The 13,181-nt window shown below is 44.5% G+C and overlaps 1 protein-coding gene across 2 annotated transcripts in view; it reads right to left on the reverse strand.

The window, feature by feature from the left end:
- Ube4b (ubiquitination factor E4B) overlaps positions 1-13,181 on the reverse strand; it is a 126,003-nt gene that overhangs the window by 13,889 nt on the left and 98,933 nt on the right. For both annotated transcript variants that reach the window (XM_052718752.1, XM_052718753.1), the window contains 5 exons: positions 12,856-12,983; positions 12,027-12,125; positions 9,748-9,983; positions 3,354-3,480; positions 1,784-1,928 (listed from right to left, as the gene is read on the reverse strand). In XM_052718752.1, coding sequence (XP_052574712.1) covers positions 1,784-1,928; positions 3,354-3,480; positions 9,748-9,983; positions 12,027-12,125; positions 12,856-12,983 — 735 coding nt within the window. The remainder of the gene's footprint in view (positions 1-1,783; positions 1,929-3,353; positions 3,481-9,747; positions 9,984-12,026; positions 12,126-12,855; positions 12,984-13,181) is intronic.

The raw sequence follows: 13,181 nt of genomic DNA on the forward strand, positions 1-13,181 counted from the left end.
CTGCCTGGAGGCTAGGGCTACAAGAATCCCCTAGAGCCACACCAGGAAGGCATGGGGCAGCAGACCCGTGTAGAGTCTACCTCAAGAGGGATGGAAGCAAAACAGCTGAAGAGTGTTTGGAAACGGGCCCGGAGCCCTGGGCAGAAGACACAGGCGGGACAGACAGATCCAGTGGAAAACTGCTTATCTCAACAGCATCAGAGGCAAGGGCTGTGGGGACACGGGTCCAGGGGCACCAGGCACTCACGGAGCCCTAGGCAGAAGCCTTTGGAAGGTACAAGATGTGAAATTCTCATCAAAGCTGCAGGAATACTTGTGATGAAAACCTTCACAGGCCAACCAAGAACCAGGGTCACACACTAGTGAGATGAGATGAGATGAGATGAGAGAGGGGGGTTTCCTTAAATGTCCTTCAGTGTCCTACAGTGAAGACACTTTTGACTCCACAACAGGACATCAACACCGTCACTGTGAGCTCAGGTCCCCACAGGTCTCTCAAAAGGGGCAGAACCCTGTGGAAAATGGCTTTGACTCTGAGCCAACCCAGCTATGGCATTCCCAGGAGTTGTCAGGGCCTACTAGGTGTCAGAAGAGGGCAGTGTATTGTTACTGGTACAGCATGAATTTCTCAAGAAACCTGGCAACTAGACCTTTTTCTAATAGCAACCAAATGTGAAAATCAAGATCAACAGAAAAAAAGTTCCAACAGAATCCTAGGAGTTTCTCAGAAGGCCATATGAACAAACCCAATTCACCCAGCAGAGAGAAGCCTAGAGATTTATTTCCTGGCTACCACATAAATCATAAGACTTAATATATACAATTAAACATTTCTCTAAGTAGCCCTTTCAATTAAAAGGCAGGGCAAATGTCCACGATGCATTGGGAATGGCTTCTCATTTCTTGGATTTAAGATTTTATTTTAAAAATATTTTGGTGGTTTTCAAATCCAGATTCGCCGGGCGGTGGTGGCGCACGCCTTTAATCCCAGCACTCGGGAGGCAGAGCCAGGCGGATCTCTGTGAGTTCGAGGCCAGCCTGGGCTACCAAGTGAGTCCCAGGAAAGGCGCAAAGCTACACAGAGAAACCCTGTCTCAAAAAAAAAAAAAAAAAAAAAAAAAAAAAAAAAATTCAAATCCAGATTCACCCTTTGAAATTATATATTGACACATATATAAATGCTTTTATTTTATGAATATGCGTGTGCCTGAGTTTATGTGCATCACAAGTGTGCAGGAGTCTCAGGAGGCCAGAAGGCATCAGACCATCAGAACTGACTTAAAGGCAGTTATGAAGTGCCTGATGAGGATGTTGGGAACTGAACCTGGGCCTTCTGGAAGAGCAGTAATGCTCTTAAGTGATGAGCCATCTCTCCAGTTCTTCACACCAGACTGTTTTGACAATGAGAATCTGGCTTTGAGGAGAAGCCTGACAGTCAGTCTTAGTACTAAGCAACATTCTTGCCTGAAACTCAGCAGAGAGTGAACTTTTTTCTGGGGGGCTGGGAGGGAGAACTGGGGATCAAATCTAGGACCTTAAGCAAGCTATGCAAGCATGCAACCACTGAGCCACATCCTCCACCCCAATTTTTAACTTCGGCTAAAAACCTTTAAGAAGTCGTTTCCTATCTCAAACCTGAAATGTTACTTCAGGGAAGCCTACGGGTAGCAAAGTCCTAGCAGTAAGTCAGCTCCCGCCTCTCCAGGCAGCCCTGGAAGTGCAGCCTTTGGGTCAGTCCCCAGGCAGACAACGCAGAGCTGTGGAAACACCAGGCCACCCTCACCCGAGGCAACTGGTCCCACTGTTCCTTGTTCTTCATCTCTTCCTGCACTTCATGGATCCGCTTCAGTGACTCCAGACTTTCGTCCAGCAGAAAGGTCGTGTCGTTTATCAGCATATTGATATAGCGAACGAACTGCTTTCCGGAACTGAAAGGCAATGAGACAGTGTGTGGTCACACAGCTGGCTGGTCACTGAGTGAGGTCACCTGTGAGACTGCAGCTCTTGGCACATACACCACATCAACTCTCCTCAGATTTTGCTATTCTTTTTGGTTGATGTTTTGTTTTGTTTCGAGAAGGGTCTATGTAGCCCAGGCTGATGTCAAACTACTTTCCTGCCTCAGCATCACAGAGGTTGGACAACAGACATGAGCCACCAAGTTCCAGCCCTATCCTTTTTAGTTCCTTGTGATAAGCTCATTCTAGTGGCATGCTGGACCAGCCTTGTATGGCTGGTATGAAGCAACTGCTAAATATTCCAGAATGTTCTGAGCTGATTTCCTTGGCAGTTTATATTTGGCAATAATTTATATAGTTACACTGTGGAAAAGTAGCAAACGCTGAAATTCCTCCTTTTGGAGAGGCTCATAGCACAGTACAGCACTGGCTCACTGCTCTGTGTTTTTAAGGAGACGACACACTCTTCCAGGCTGAGCTTGACACAGTCAGCATCAAGAATTACCCAAACACAGAAGGCCAGAAACACTGATAAAGTTACTCCTATCACAAAGAAGATTCACTAAGAAAAGTAAGAAAGGTAACTCATTCCACAGAAGCCAAAGCTTGGGGTCTAAGGAGACCCTGTCGACTGCACTGTAATGAAGGGACTTACTGGGAACCGGGATAGCCTGGCCTACCTGTTAACAAGAGCAGGTGGCCTCAGTCTCAGGAATGAGGGGACACTAGGACCATGGAGCACAAGCTGGGGGCCCGTCTGGAACCTAACTGATCATAAACGCAACTTAACTTAGTCTCCCTTGAAGAAGTACCCCACAAGTGGTGAAGCTGCTGTGTTATCAACTACTAGTTCAGTTAACACAGGACGGACTTGATAAAGATCTTATGCGGATGGAACAAAGCTTCTTTGAAGAATAATGCAAGGCTTCATTCAACGTTTACACTCATCTTTCTTCTTGTAAGTACTTATAAATAACTTAGAGGCATTACTACTGGCCAGGCTTAAGCTGGCCCTACAATTTCAAGCTGGCATATGAAGAGTAATGAATATGGCTTGGCACCTAAGCACACCAAATGAACATTAAGTGGCCACCTTAACCTAAGTGCTTCTAAATCTTGTTTCCTCAACATTTCTGGGTCAGTCTGATAGCTTCATTTAATAGCATATAATACAAAGAAAACACAAAAATCACTTTACATGTGCATTTTTCTAGAACATTCCCTCATGTAAGCCACTCCTAGCGTTGACAACTTTAAGTAAGCAGGCAATTAGTTAAGTGGCCACATCAAGCAGCTCCTTGTGGCTACTTGCAGGAGGCCGAAACCAAGGGTACAGCAGCTCCTGCCTGTGATTTTCCAAAGAGCAGGCTGTGCCATCAGGGGCCCAATACTCACTTGAACTCCTCCATGAAGGTGCCATGATGAGCTATGTTTTGCCAAAGGCTTTTAAAAATAGTGCTAATGTGATAGCGAATTGTGAACTTGTCATAGAACTCGCTGGTGGCTCCAGTATGCTCGACATCTAAGGAGGAAAGACAAAGAGACTCAGACAGATGTGCTTTCTGACGTTCCAGATGCAGTTCCCACAATGACAGCGACAGGAAGGACCACGGAGCTGGTAAAATGTTGTCTGTATCGCCCATGGAAGGCAAAGGAGAAATTATGACTTCATTCTCTCTCCCCTCATTAAAGTTTTCAAGACAGGGTTTCTCTTTATAGCCTTGGCTGTCCTGGAGTATACTGTAGGCTGGCCTCGAACTCACAGAGATCCACCTGACTCTGCCTCCTAAGTGCTGGGATTAAAGGTGTGCACCACCACCAACCAGCAACTGGCTTCTTTTTAAAAGACTGGGTGTTACTATGTTGTCCTGGACATCCTGGAAGTCACAGAGAGTCACTTCCCTCTGACTCCCAGAGTGCTGGGATTGAAGTGTACCTCACCCCCTATAACCCGATTTTAAAGACCAAAGTTTCATGATAAAAGTCTGCAGTGGATACAACATCTACAAGAATATGAGACAAAGCCAACATCTTTGGGACAGTATTAACCTTAATGATGATAAAAGCTCATTTATCACATCTCCAGCCCATTTTAAGCTGTTAGTTTAAGGAAATTCCATAGCAGTTCATGTGTGTATCTCTGAGCAGAAAACAATAGGCTACATTGTATATGTACCTACTACTTGTCTATTATTTTAAACACTTTTGTATCAGACATTTTCCAAGTCCATACTAAAGTAGAGAAATGCACAGTGACTACCCACACTCATGGCTCAGGTCATCAGCACCCCTGTAATATAAGATGGGTGAAAACTAAACCTGGTGATGCCGATGGCCAATATCAGCATGACGTTCCATATTCACTGCAGGCTTCAAAGGAGAAAAACTGTCATTGAAGACAGTCACAGCTTAACAAAGACAAAGGGAAATTAAAACGAGCTACCTTTTTTTAGCATAGCATACTGGCAGACATTAAAAAATAAGACTGGTCAGGCAGTAGTGGCGCACGCCTTTAATCCTAGCACTTGGGGGGGCAGAGGCAGGAGGATCTCTATGGCAGGATATTTGATGGCACTTTGACACTGAGACTGTGTTAATAACATTAGCCCTGAATCAGGGGGCAAAGCCAGTGACTCGCTGACCAGAACAGAGAAGCCAGGAAGACAGACAGAGAAGGCAGGAGCAGGGAGGGACTCAGACTTCCCATCGCGGAAATCCGGAAGTGTGGAGAGGTCTGCCGGCTGTTCCTCTATGGACTCTTTGACCTATCAGGTTTAGACCTGGAATTTGACTCCCAACTCTTTATTGGTAACAAAACAACTTAAATAAGAACAACAGAGCTCTGTGAGTTTGAGTCCAGCCTGGTCTACAGAGCGAGTTCTAGGGAAATTACACAGAGAGACTGTCTTGAATAAACAAAAAATATAAGGGAAAACAGGCATACTACACATGCTGGGGGTGAATAAACAGTGACAATATCTCTCTGAAAACAACTGAGTAGCAGGTGTGGTGGCACATGCCTATATTCCCTGCACTGAGAGGCAGGAAAATCAGGAGCCCATGGCCAGCCTCTGCTACACAGCAATTTGGATGCCAATCTGGGTACATGAGACTGTCTTGAGTGTAACAACCCTATCCTCAAACATTTGCACCTTGTAGCACAAAAATCAGTGTGCTTCTACTAGACTGCTGACGCCACTCCAGAAAATGCTCACAGCTGTTTACAAAGACCAACGCCAAGCACACCAAATACTGCATCTTTTTTAATTTTTACAATACTAGAGATGGAACCCAGGGCCTTGAGATGCTAGACAACTGTTCTACCACTGCACAGAAATAACTGTTTTTGACTAGAAAAAAAGTTAGTAATCCTGATAAAATAAAAGTCTGATAAAAACCAGAGACTATGAAAACAAATGTACAGCTTGGGCACAATGAGAGCTTTTTAAAAGTGACTGAGGGCCAGCAAGACGGTTCAGTAAGAAGAAGCGCTTGCCATCGCTGAAAACCTGAGTTCAAGCCTCAGGACCCACCCGCAGGAAGGATAAAAAAGGACCTGCAATTTGTCTTCTGACCTCTATTCATACAACACACACACACACACACACACACACACACACACACACACACACACACACACTAAAAAATACAACAGATTTGTCTTCTGACCTCTATTCATACAAACACACACACACACACACACACACACACACACACACACAATAAAAAATACAACAGATTTGTAGTAAAATATCGCACAGACTCTGAGCACATAGATGATGCGGGACTTTTAAAATTCTGCTTAGTACTGTCTTTTGCAGTGATGTGGGTTGAACCCAGAGACTGGTACAAATCATACAATCACTCTAAACATCACCCCTGCCTTTCTTCATATTTTCCAAAGCCTACAGTTTGGGGGTGAAAACCAGTTGTTTAATAATAAAGGAAAAAGACTAAGATATTCCTCCCATGCTAAGACCCGAAAGTACTTCCGTATATTCATTAAGCCGACTCTTCTCTGGGTGAACTGAGTGCCATTTTATTACGTCAATGTGTGAACGAAGGTGTCCGCAGTGACTCAAGCAAAACTTGCCAAGACAGAAAACTGGAGGCTGGCACAGCTCCGTCGCCATCTGAAGCCGCCCCATTCTGGGCTGCATCCCAGACACACCCCAAGCTAAGCCACTAGCGTTAGCTCACTGCCCACCAGTGTGTTTTCTTATTTTCTCCTAATGGTTCCTCAAAATCATCCCTACCTGTAGTAGAATATTTTAAGATATGCTATTTTTGTTTATATTCTATTTGTTCAACATTGTGAAGTTGTATTACTATGTCTGTGTAAAAAAATCTAATGGTTTAATAAAAAACTGGCCAATAGCAAGGCAGGAGAAAGGATAGGTGGGGCTAGCAGGCAGAGAGAATAAATAGAAGGAGAAATCTGGGAAGAGAGATCTAAGAGGGAGCAGCCAGAGGAGGAGGACTCCAAGCTACATGACAAGCCATGGAATAAGAGTAAGATTTACACAAGTTAGAGAATGGGAAAAACCCAGAGGCAAAAGATAGACGGATTAATTTAAGGAAAGCTGGCTAGAAACTAAGCCAAGCTAAGGCCGGGCATTCATAATTAAAAATAAACCTCCATATATGATTTATTCAAAAGCTGGATGGCTCTGCCCCCACCCACTCAAAAGCCAAACAACAACCAACAACACCTACCCAGGTTCTAATTCCCAAGTCTTAGCTCTAGATATCCTTAAATGGACTTGTCCCTTGCTAACCTCACGAACCCTGTCCTCTCTCAGCAAGGGTTTTTTTTTCAAGACAAGGTCTCACTATGTAGCCCTGGCTGTCCTGGAACTTTCTCTGTAGACTAGGCTGGCCTTGAACTCACAGAGATCCATCTGCCTCTGCCTCCTGAGTCTGGGATTAAAGGCATGTGCTACCATGCCCAGCTTGAGAAAGGCTTCTTGCTGCCTTCTTTCTAGATTCATTTCACTGCTTTCTTTTTCTGCCACTCTGTGGCTGAGATCTACCAATGCTCAGGCTTCTATTCATTTGCAGCTGAGATCTACTGATGCTCATGTTTGTATCACTTCCTCAGAGACCTTCCTCGGTCATCTTTCTTGAAGTACCCCATCTTCTCCCACACCTACTGTCTCCAACCCCTGCCACTCTCCCACGTCTGCCTCCCAGTGAGGGATGCTGGAGTCCTCCCCAGTAGTCCCAGCACAAAGACCTGCTGATCTAGTGATGGACTCTACACTGACTGCTGGCTTTGAGCGGCCAGTCAGCTCTGAGGAAGGAAAATCCTGGGAATAAGTAAGTCTAGCCCTATCCATAGCCTCCCTGTCCTCAGAATTCTTTCTTAAGGAAGACGGTTAGGAGATGTACCAAAAACTCTTCTTTTGATGTCTAATTTTATTTTTGAAACAAGATTGTATTTAAGTACTTCTTAAGTGAAACACTGCTCTGTGGCCTGAGAGGTGCTGGCTCCAGCAATCTATCTACAACTCTAAGTCCCATCTTAGAGGCGGCCTGTTCAGGGCAGGATCTAATGGGCAGATCTTGATGGGGTGGTGGACAGACCCATGGGGGGAGTATCTGTGAGGCACCTGCAGGGTCAAAGCTCTTGTAACCATGGAAGAACAGCAGAGGAGTCAGGCACACTTGTGCTAGAATCCAGCTGCTGGGCACCTGCCACTCACTAGCCACTAACCTTCAGCAAGCTTCTTGACCTTTCCAAGCTCAAGTTTCTTCATTTGTAAAATGGAGGTATTTATAGTACCCATCTCTTTGACAGCTATGTGGATCAAGTGAACAGTGACCACGAGTGGCAACTATTTTTAGGAAAGGTATCATCTATCCGTGACTATGAGGGGGCTCAGGCCAGAGGGCATCCTGCTCCATGACAAAGGAAAAGAGCAAATAATACCTACCCACATGCTTCTCAAGTGTGCTAACACACACACACACACACACACACACCCACACACACACACACACACACACCATGAAGCTACAGTAATATGCCCAGAACACTAACTGAATACTAATTCTATTTAACAAAAATTTATTTTTTAATATTAATACATATCTCCTGTGGAATGTGGTTATTTCTTGGCATTTTCTATACTTTTTCTTTTTGAGACAGGGTCTCACTATGTATCCCTGACTGGACTAGAACTCATTATATAGACCAGGCTGGCCTCCAACATGCAGTGTCCTCAATACACACAAGGCATCATTTGTACCTAAATATCCTGAGCTACCTCTGACCATGGCTATGAGATCAAAGGACTCAGACCCCCCAAAGGGACTTTTATGCATCAGTGCACTGGACTGTCTCCAAAGAAAGGATGTGAACAAAACCTCCAAGACAGTATGTGCCTACTTCATACTTAAGAGTGCCTGAGTAGGCTAAGAAGCAGCTCTTAACAGATGTAACAAAGCCACAGTGATAAAGGGAATGGCAGGCGAACGAGTTCCAGACGGGCAGAGGGCAACTCCTGACCCTGAATACTGGGCATCCTCTAACAGGCCACCCCGTCAACAGCAAGGACATGTGTTGTAAGTCACCTATTTCTGCAGAACACAGTGGGGTCTACTAAATGCCAGGCACCTACAGAGTGGCTAGAATGTGCCAGGTTTAATAGGAGATGGGAAGACAGGATACATTTGACACCCTGGGAAACACACAAACTGGGAAACTGATTCAATAGCATAGTCTTGTGTCTTTGTTAAGAGACAGATCAAACCAACAGTTTAAAAGCCAAATTTTATTTAATTATTATATTATTATTATTTTGCCTTTTGTTTGTTTGTTTGTTTTTGTTTTTTGAGAAAGGGTTTTTCCATGTAGCTTTGGAGCCTGTCCTGGAACTCACTCTATAGCCCAGGCTGGCCTCGAACTCACAGAGATCCACCTGCCTCTGACTCCTGAGTGCTGAGATTAAAGGCATGCACCACCACCGCCCGGCTTAGTTTGCTGTTTTGAGACAGGGTTTCTCTCTGTAGCCCTGGCTGTCCTGAAACTCGCTCTGTAGACCAGACTGTCCTTGAACTCACAGAGATCCTCCTGCCTCTGCCACCACACCTGGCTCCCAAAGCCAAGTTTTAAAGACAGTCAAAAGATGGAATGCCATCTGACCAGAGGAGGGGACTCTCCTTGAAGCACATTTGCCATGTTCTGTCACTTCCAAGTGTAACTGGACACAGGGAACAGCACGCACAAGTATTAGGGCTCAGGAATTGTGATAAACTAATGACCGAGGGAAGGCTCCCAGAGGACCCCAGAATCCTCATTTCACTGGCTTGGATGAGATCCAATATACTTTTTCTTGTTGCTTTGAGTAGCTTTAAGCTAACCTCAAACTTGCTATCAAGGATGACCTTGGACATTTATAAAAAACTCTCTATTTTACCCACACTTTGAAAACTCAATTACAGGATGGTGTTACATATCAAATGCTGTAAATTCAAAGGCAAATGATGCAGGTAATTTCACTCAGATGAAAACACCAACTTGGACTACTAACAACTAGTGGAGTCTGCTAAAGCATCAGAAGCCAGCACACGCAATAGCCAGTGTCATCTCTCTCTCAGATGCCTGAGAAGACATGCTCAGAACGGGCTGGTAAGTGATCTGCATAAGCGGATGTTGGAGTCTAGAAGGCAGGATTATTTATTTATCTATTTATGGATTTTAGGTCACAGGTTTAGGTTTAAGTTCACTCTGAAACAACCTTGTCTGTCATATAGCCACATGCCAGAAGGCACATCCGGAACCTACCTGTATAGAACTTCATAAGGGAAGGTACCAGCAATTTTGTAGAGAGAGGATGGTTCTCAATCATCTCAAAAAACTTCTGAGTTCGAGGCTGGACAGAAGGGTTGGTCATGAACATGACCTCTACCAGTTTGGCCACTAGGTACGGGTTTCGGATGTAATTCTGGTTGCACAGCATCACCACGAGGAACATCACGATGTCCTGAGTACAGGGCTCATAAAGCACCTGAGGAGAATATCTGAACAGAGGAAAGAACACTCTGTGAGTTGCCAGGAACCATGGGAAGGAAAGGAGGCAGACGGGGCACAGCGGGGGAGGGCAGGTACCAGGACCCTTTGGATGGTTCAAGTGATATGCACACTGGAACAACACAGATGCAAAGCCAAAAGTGTGTGCTGGCTGCAGCATGCTGTGCAAACCACGCTTTAGAAAGGAAGCCACAGCTTGAGCGGACTTCACAGAAAGGTCTTCACTACCCAAAGGGGGGTGGGGGTTACTTATTTATTTTTTAAAAGACAGAGTCTCAAACAGCTCCAACTGGCCTCAGATTGACTATATGGCTTAGGCTGGCTTTGAACTTGTTACCTTTGGCCTCCACCTCCCAAGTACTGAGATTAAGGAATTCATGACCAAGCCAGCTTTAAAAGGGTTTTCATGGAGTTAATGTCTAACCTGAAACTTCTAGGGCCAGCAAGATGCTGACACTGGTGTGGCCACCAGAGTCCTGTCTCCAGGACCCACACAGCAGTAGGAGAGGACCAATTCCCACAGAGAGAAGCTCGAGAGCATGCAAGGTCCCCATGCATACACAGGAATAAATACATGTCGTTTTAAAAAATAAATAAAATTTGTTTTAAGAAATAAAAAATTTTAAGTGTTTATATTATTATGTTTGGAATAAACGACTCAAGCTACTTAAATTCTAATACTGGATTTACTCAGCAACTAAACTATAACCTTTAATCACCCTTTAAATTTCTCGCCATTCAAAATCCATGTATCGGCCGGGCGGTGGTGGCGCACGCCTTTAATCCCAGCACTCGGGAGGCAGAGCCAGGCGGATCTCTGTGAGTTCGAGGCCAGCCTGGGCTACCAAGTGAGTCCCAGGAAAGGCGCAAAGCTACACAGAGAAACCCTGTCTCGAAAAACCAAAAAAAAAAAAAAAAAAAAAAAAAAAAAAAAAAAATCCATGTATCACTACTGACTGGGCCTGTCTGGGAACAGTTTCTCTGTTCTTTTGTTGTCTGAGGGACAGTCTACCACCTATACCTGCCTGGCCTGGAACTCACAATCCTCCTGCCTGAGCTTCTAGGTACTGGGATGTGTGTGACACTGTGCTCAGCTGGGACAGCTTTTATGATAGTAATTCGACTTGCTTTAATTTTGGATTTTTTGTTGTTACTGGGAAATACTTGCTATTTGCACTCTGGGCAATGAGTCTATGCTGCTTTTGCCTTTTGTTTGTTTTTTGTTTTGTTTTTTTTTAAGATTTATTTATTTATTATGTATACAGTGTTCTGCCTGCATGCCAGAAGAGGGCACCAGATTTCATTATAGATGGTTGTGAGCCACCTTATGGTTGCTGGGAATTGAACTCAGGATCTCTGAAGAGCAGTCGGTGCTCCTAATCTCTGAGCCATCTCTCCAGCCCCTGCTTTTGCTTTGCAAACAGACTTCAGACACACCCCTCTGCCACCCAGTACTGTCCCCAGGTTATGGTGATGTGTCCAACGCAAAAAGTGAAAGGTTTTATTTATTTGTTTTTGATTTTCTTTTGGTGGTTCTGGGGATCAAATCCAGGCCTTTAACATGCTAGGCAGGTAACCTTCCACTGAGGTCCTGCCAGTGAAAGCTTGAGACCCTGAAATTAGTATTTTAGGAAAATAAAAACAAAAATCCAAACAAAAAAGAAAACTCTCCCATTTTTTTACACTATCTCTAATTTTACAAATGGACACTTTTTTTTCTTTTAGTTCAAAACACAGCTGTGGTGTTTCTGGTTTTGATGTTCACTGGGGCATTTCTCAGGCACACACTCAACTATCAAACACCCAGCTCAGGTTTCACAAAGAGCTTGTCCCCTACACTGCTCTTCTGCTTCTGTGCTGGAGATTGTGTACTGGAATCGACTGCTGCTGAACAGGGTTTAATTCTCCAATTTTTTGAGCAGTATTCAGGTAAAGAAAGTCACACAAGCCCAGGCTTAAACGAAGGTTTGGAACACAGCTCAGAGCACCATGTACAGTGTACAAACAGAACACACAGCATGTAAAGTACTTACTGTACAATAAAAAATAAAAATTCAGCAACGTCTTCTACATAAAACTCAGGCAAAGCTGCAAATGCCTTAGGGATATCCGAACTTAAAGGCAGTGTTACACTGTAGAAGAGAAGAACAGCACAACTCACAAAACGAAATCATGGCATGTTGATTACGCAGGCTGTTATACGACTAAATACCTCATTTTGGAAAGAGAAGCCCTCACTGTGTAACACAACTGTGTAAAATGTACACAGGCGAACAACTGTGACCTCTGAAAGTAAGAGCAGGTGAGGGAGACGGGCACACTCCGTGTGGCAAGTGTTTGCTTCATCGGGATTTCTTACTAGAGTTAAGGTAGTAGTAAAATGGGAAGGAAGTTCATATTTGGTCATTTTGAGCAACTCAAAGGAGCCACACGCCACGCATGTATTTATATAACCTCCCCACTCTTAGGGGAGCAGGCCAAACCTCACCAACACCTGTGACCCAGGAGCTTCCTAATGAACATAAAACAGCTGTAACTTAAATAGCAGTGACTGTCAATGTCTGGCTCTCCTGGACTTGGTGCTTAGGAGGACTCAGTAGGCTGTTATCTCTAGCACTGTGCTTCTAATTTATAGATTTGCTTTTCTAGCCATTCAATGCTATAGCAAAGTTTTTTAAATGCCACCCATTAAAAACCACATGGGGAAATATTAATGTAGCTTCACAGTCTGTGATATAAATATATCTGGCAAATGAAAGGCAAGTCCTCAGGAGGGTAGGGTTTGGCTGCAGTTATGACTGAAGAACAATTAGGACGACACAGCAGACGCAGTGAGACATGGCGGAGGGAAGACACACTCACTCGGGATATGCAGGGTCCAGGATGCGGAGCAGCAGCTGAATGAGAAGGCCATAAAAATTCAGACATCTTCTCAGGAAGCTCTCGTCAAGTAAGCCAGCGTCAGCACAGGCCTTGCACCGTACCAGTTTCTGTGGAAGTAGGTGTGCCCCACCCATAGGTTAGTCTGGAGTCAAGGCCCCTCGGCGTGACTAGGGGGAGAGGCCCAGGAGCTAAGACACCAGGTTCGAGAGTCTCTAGAAGTTCCTTTCTAACTAGCTACAGGACACTGATCACTGTGTGAAGATCTGGTTTTTTCATGAAAAAAAACAACAGGTAGGTATGCCATG

This window comes from Peromyscus californicus, unplaced genomic scaffold, assembly GCF_007827085.1.
Source record: "Peromyscus californicus insignis strain IS unplaced genomic scaffold, ASM782708v3 Scaffold_5__1_contigs__length_169319896, whole genome shotgun sequence".
Taxonomy (NCBI): domain Eukaryota; kingdom Metazoa; phylum Chordata; class Mammalia; order Rodentia; family Cricetidae; genus Peromyscus; species Peromyscus californicus.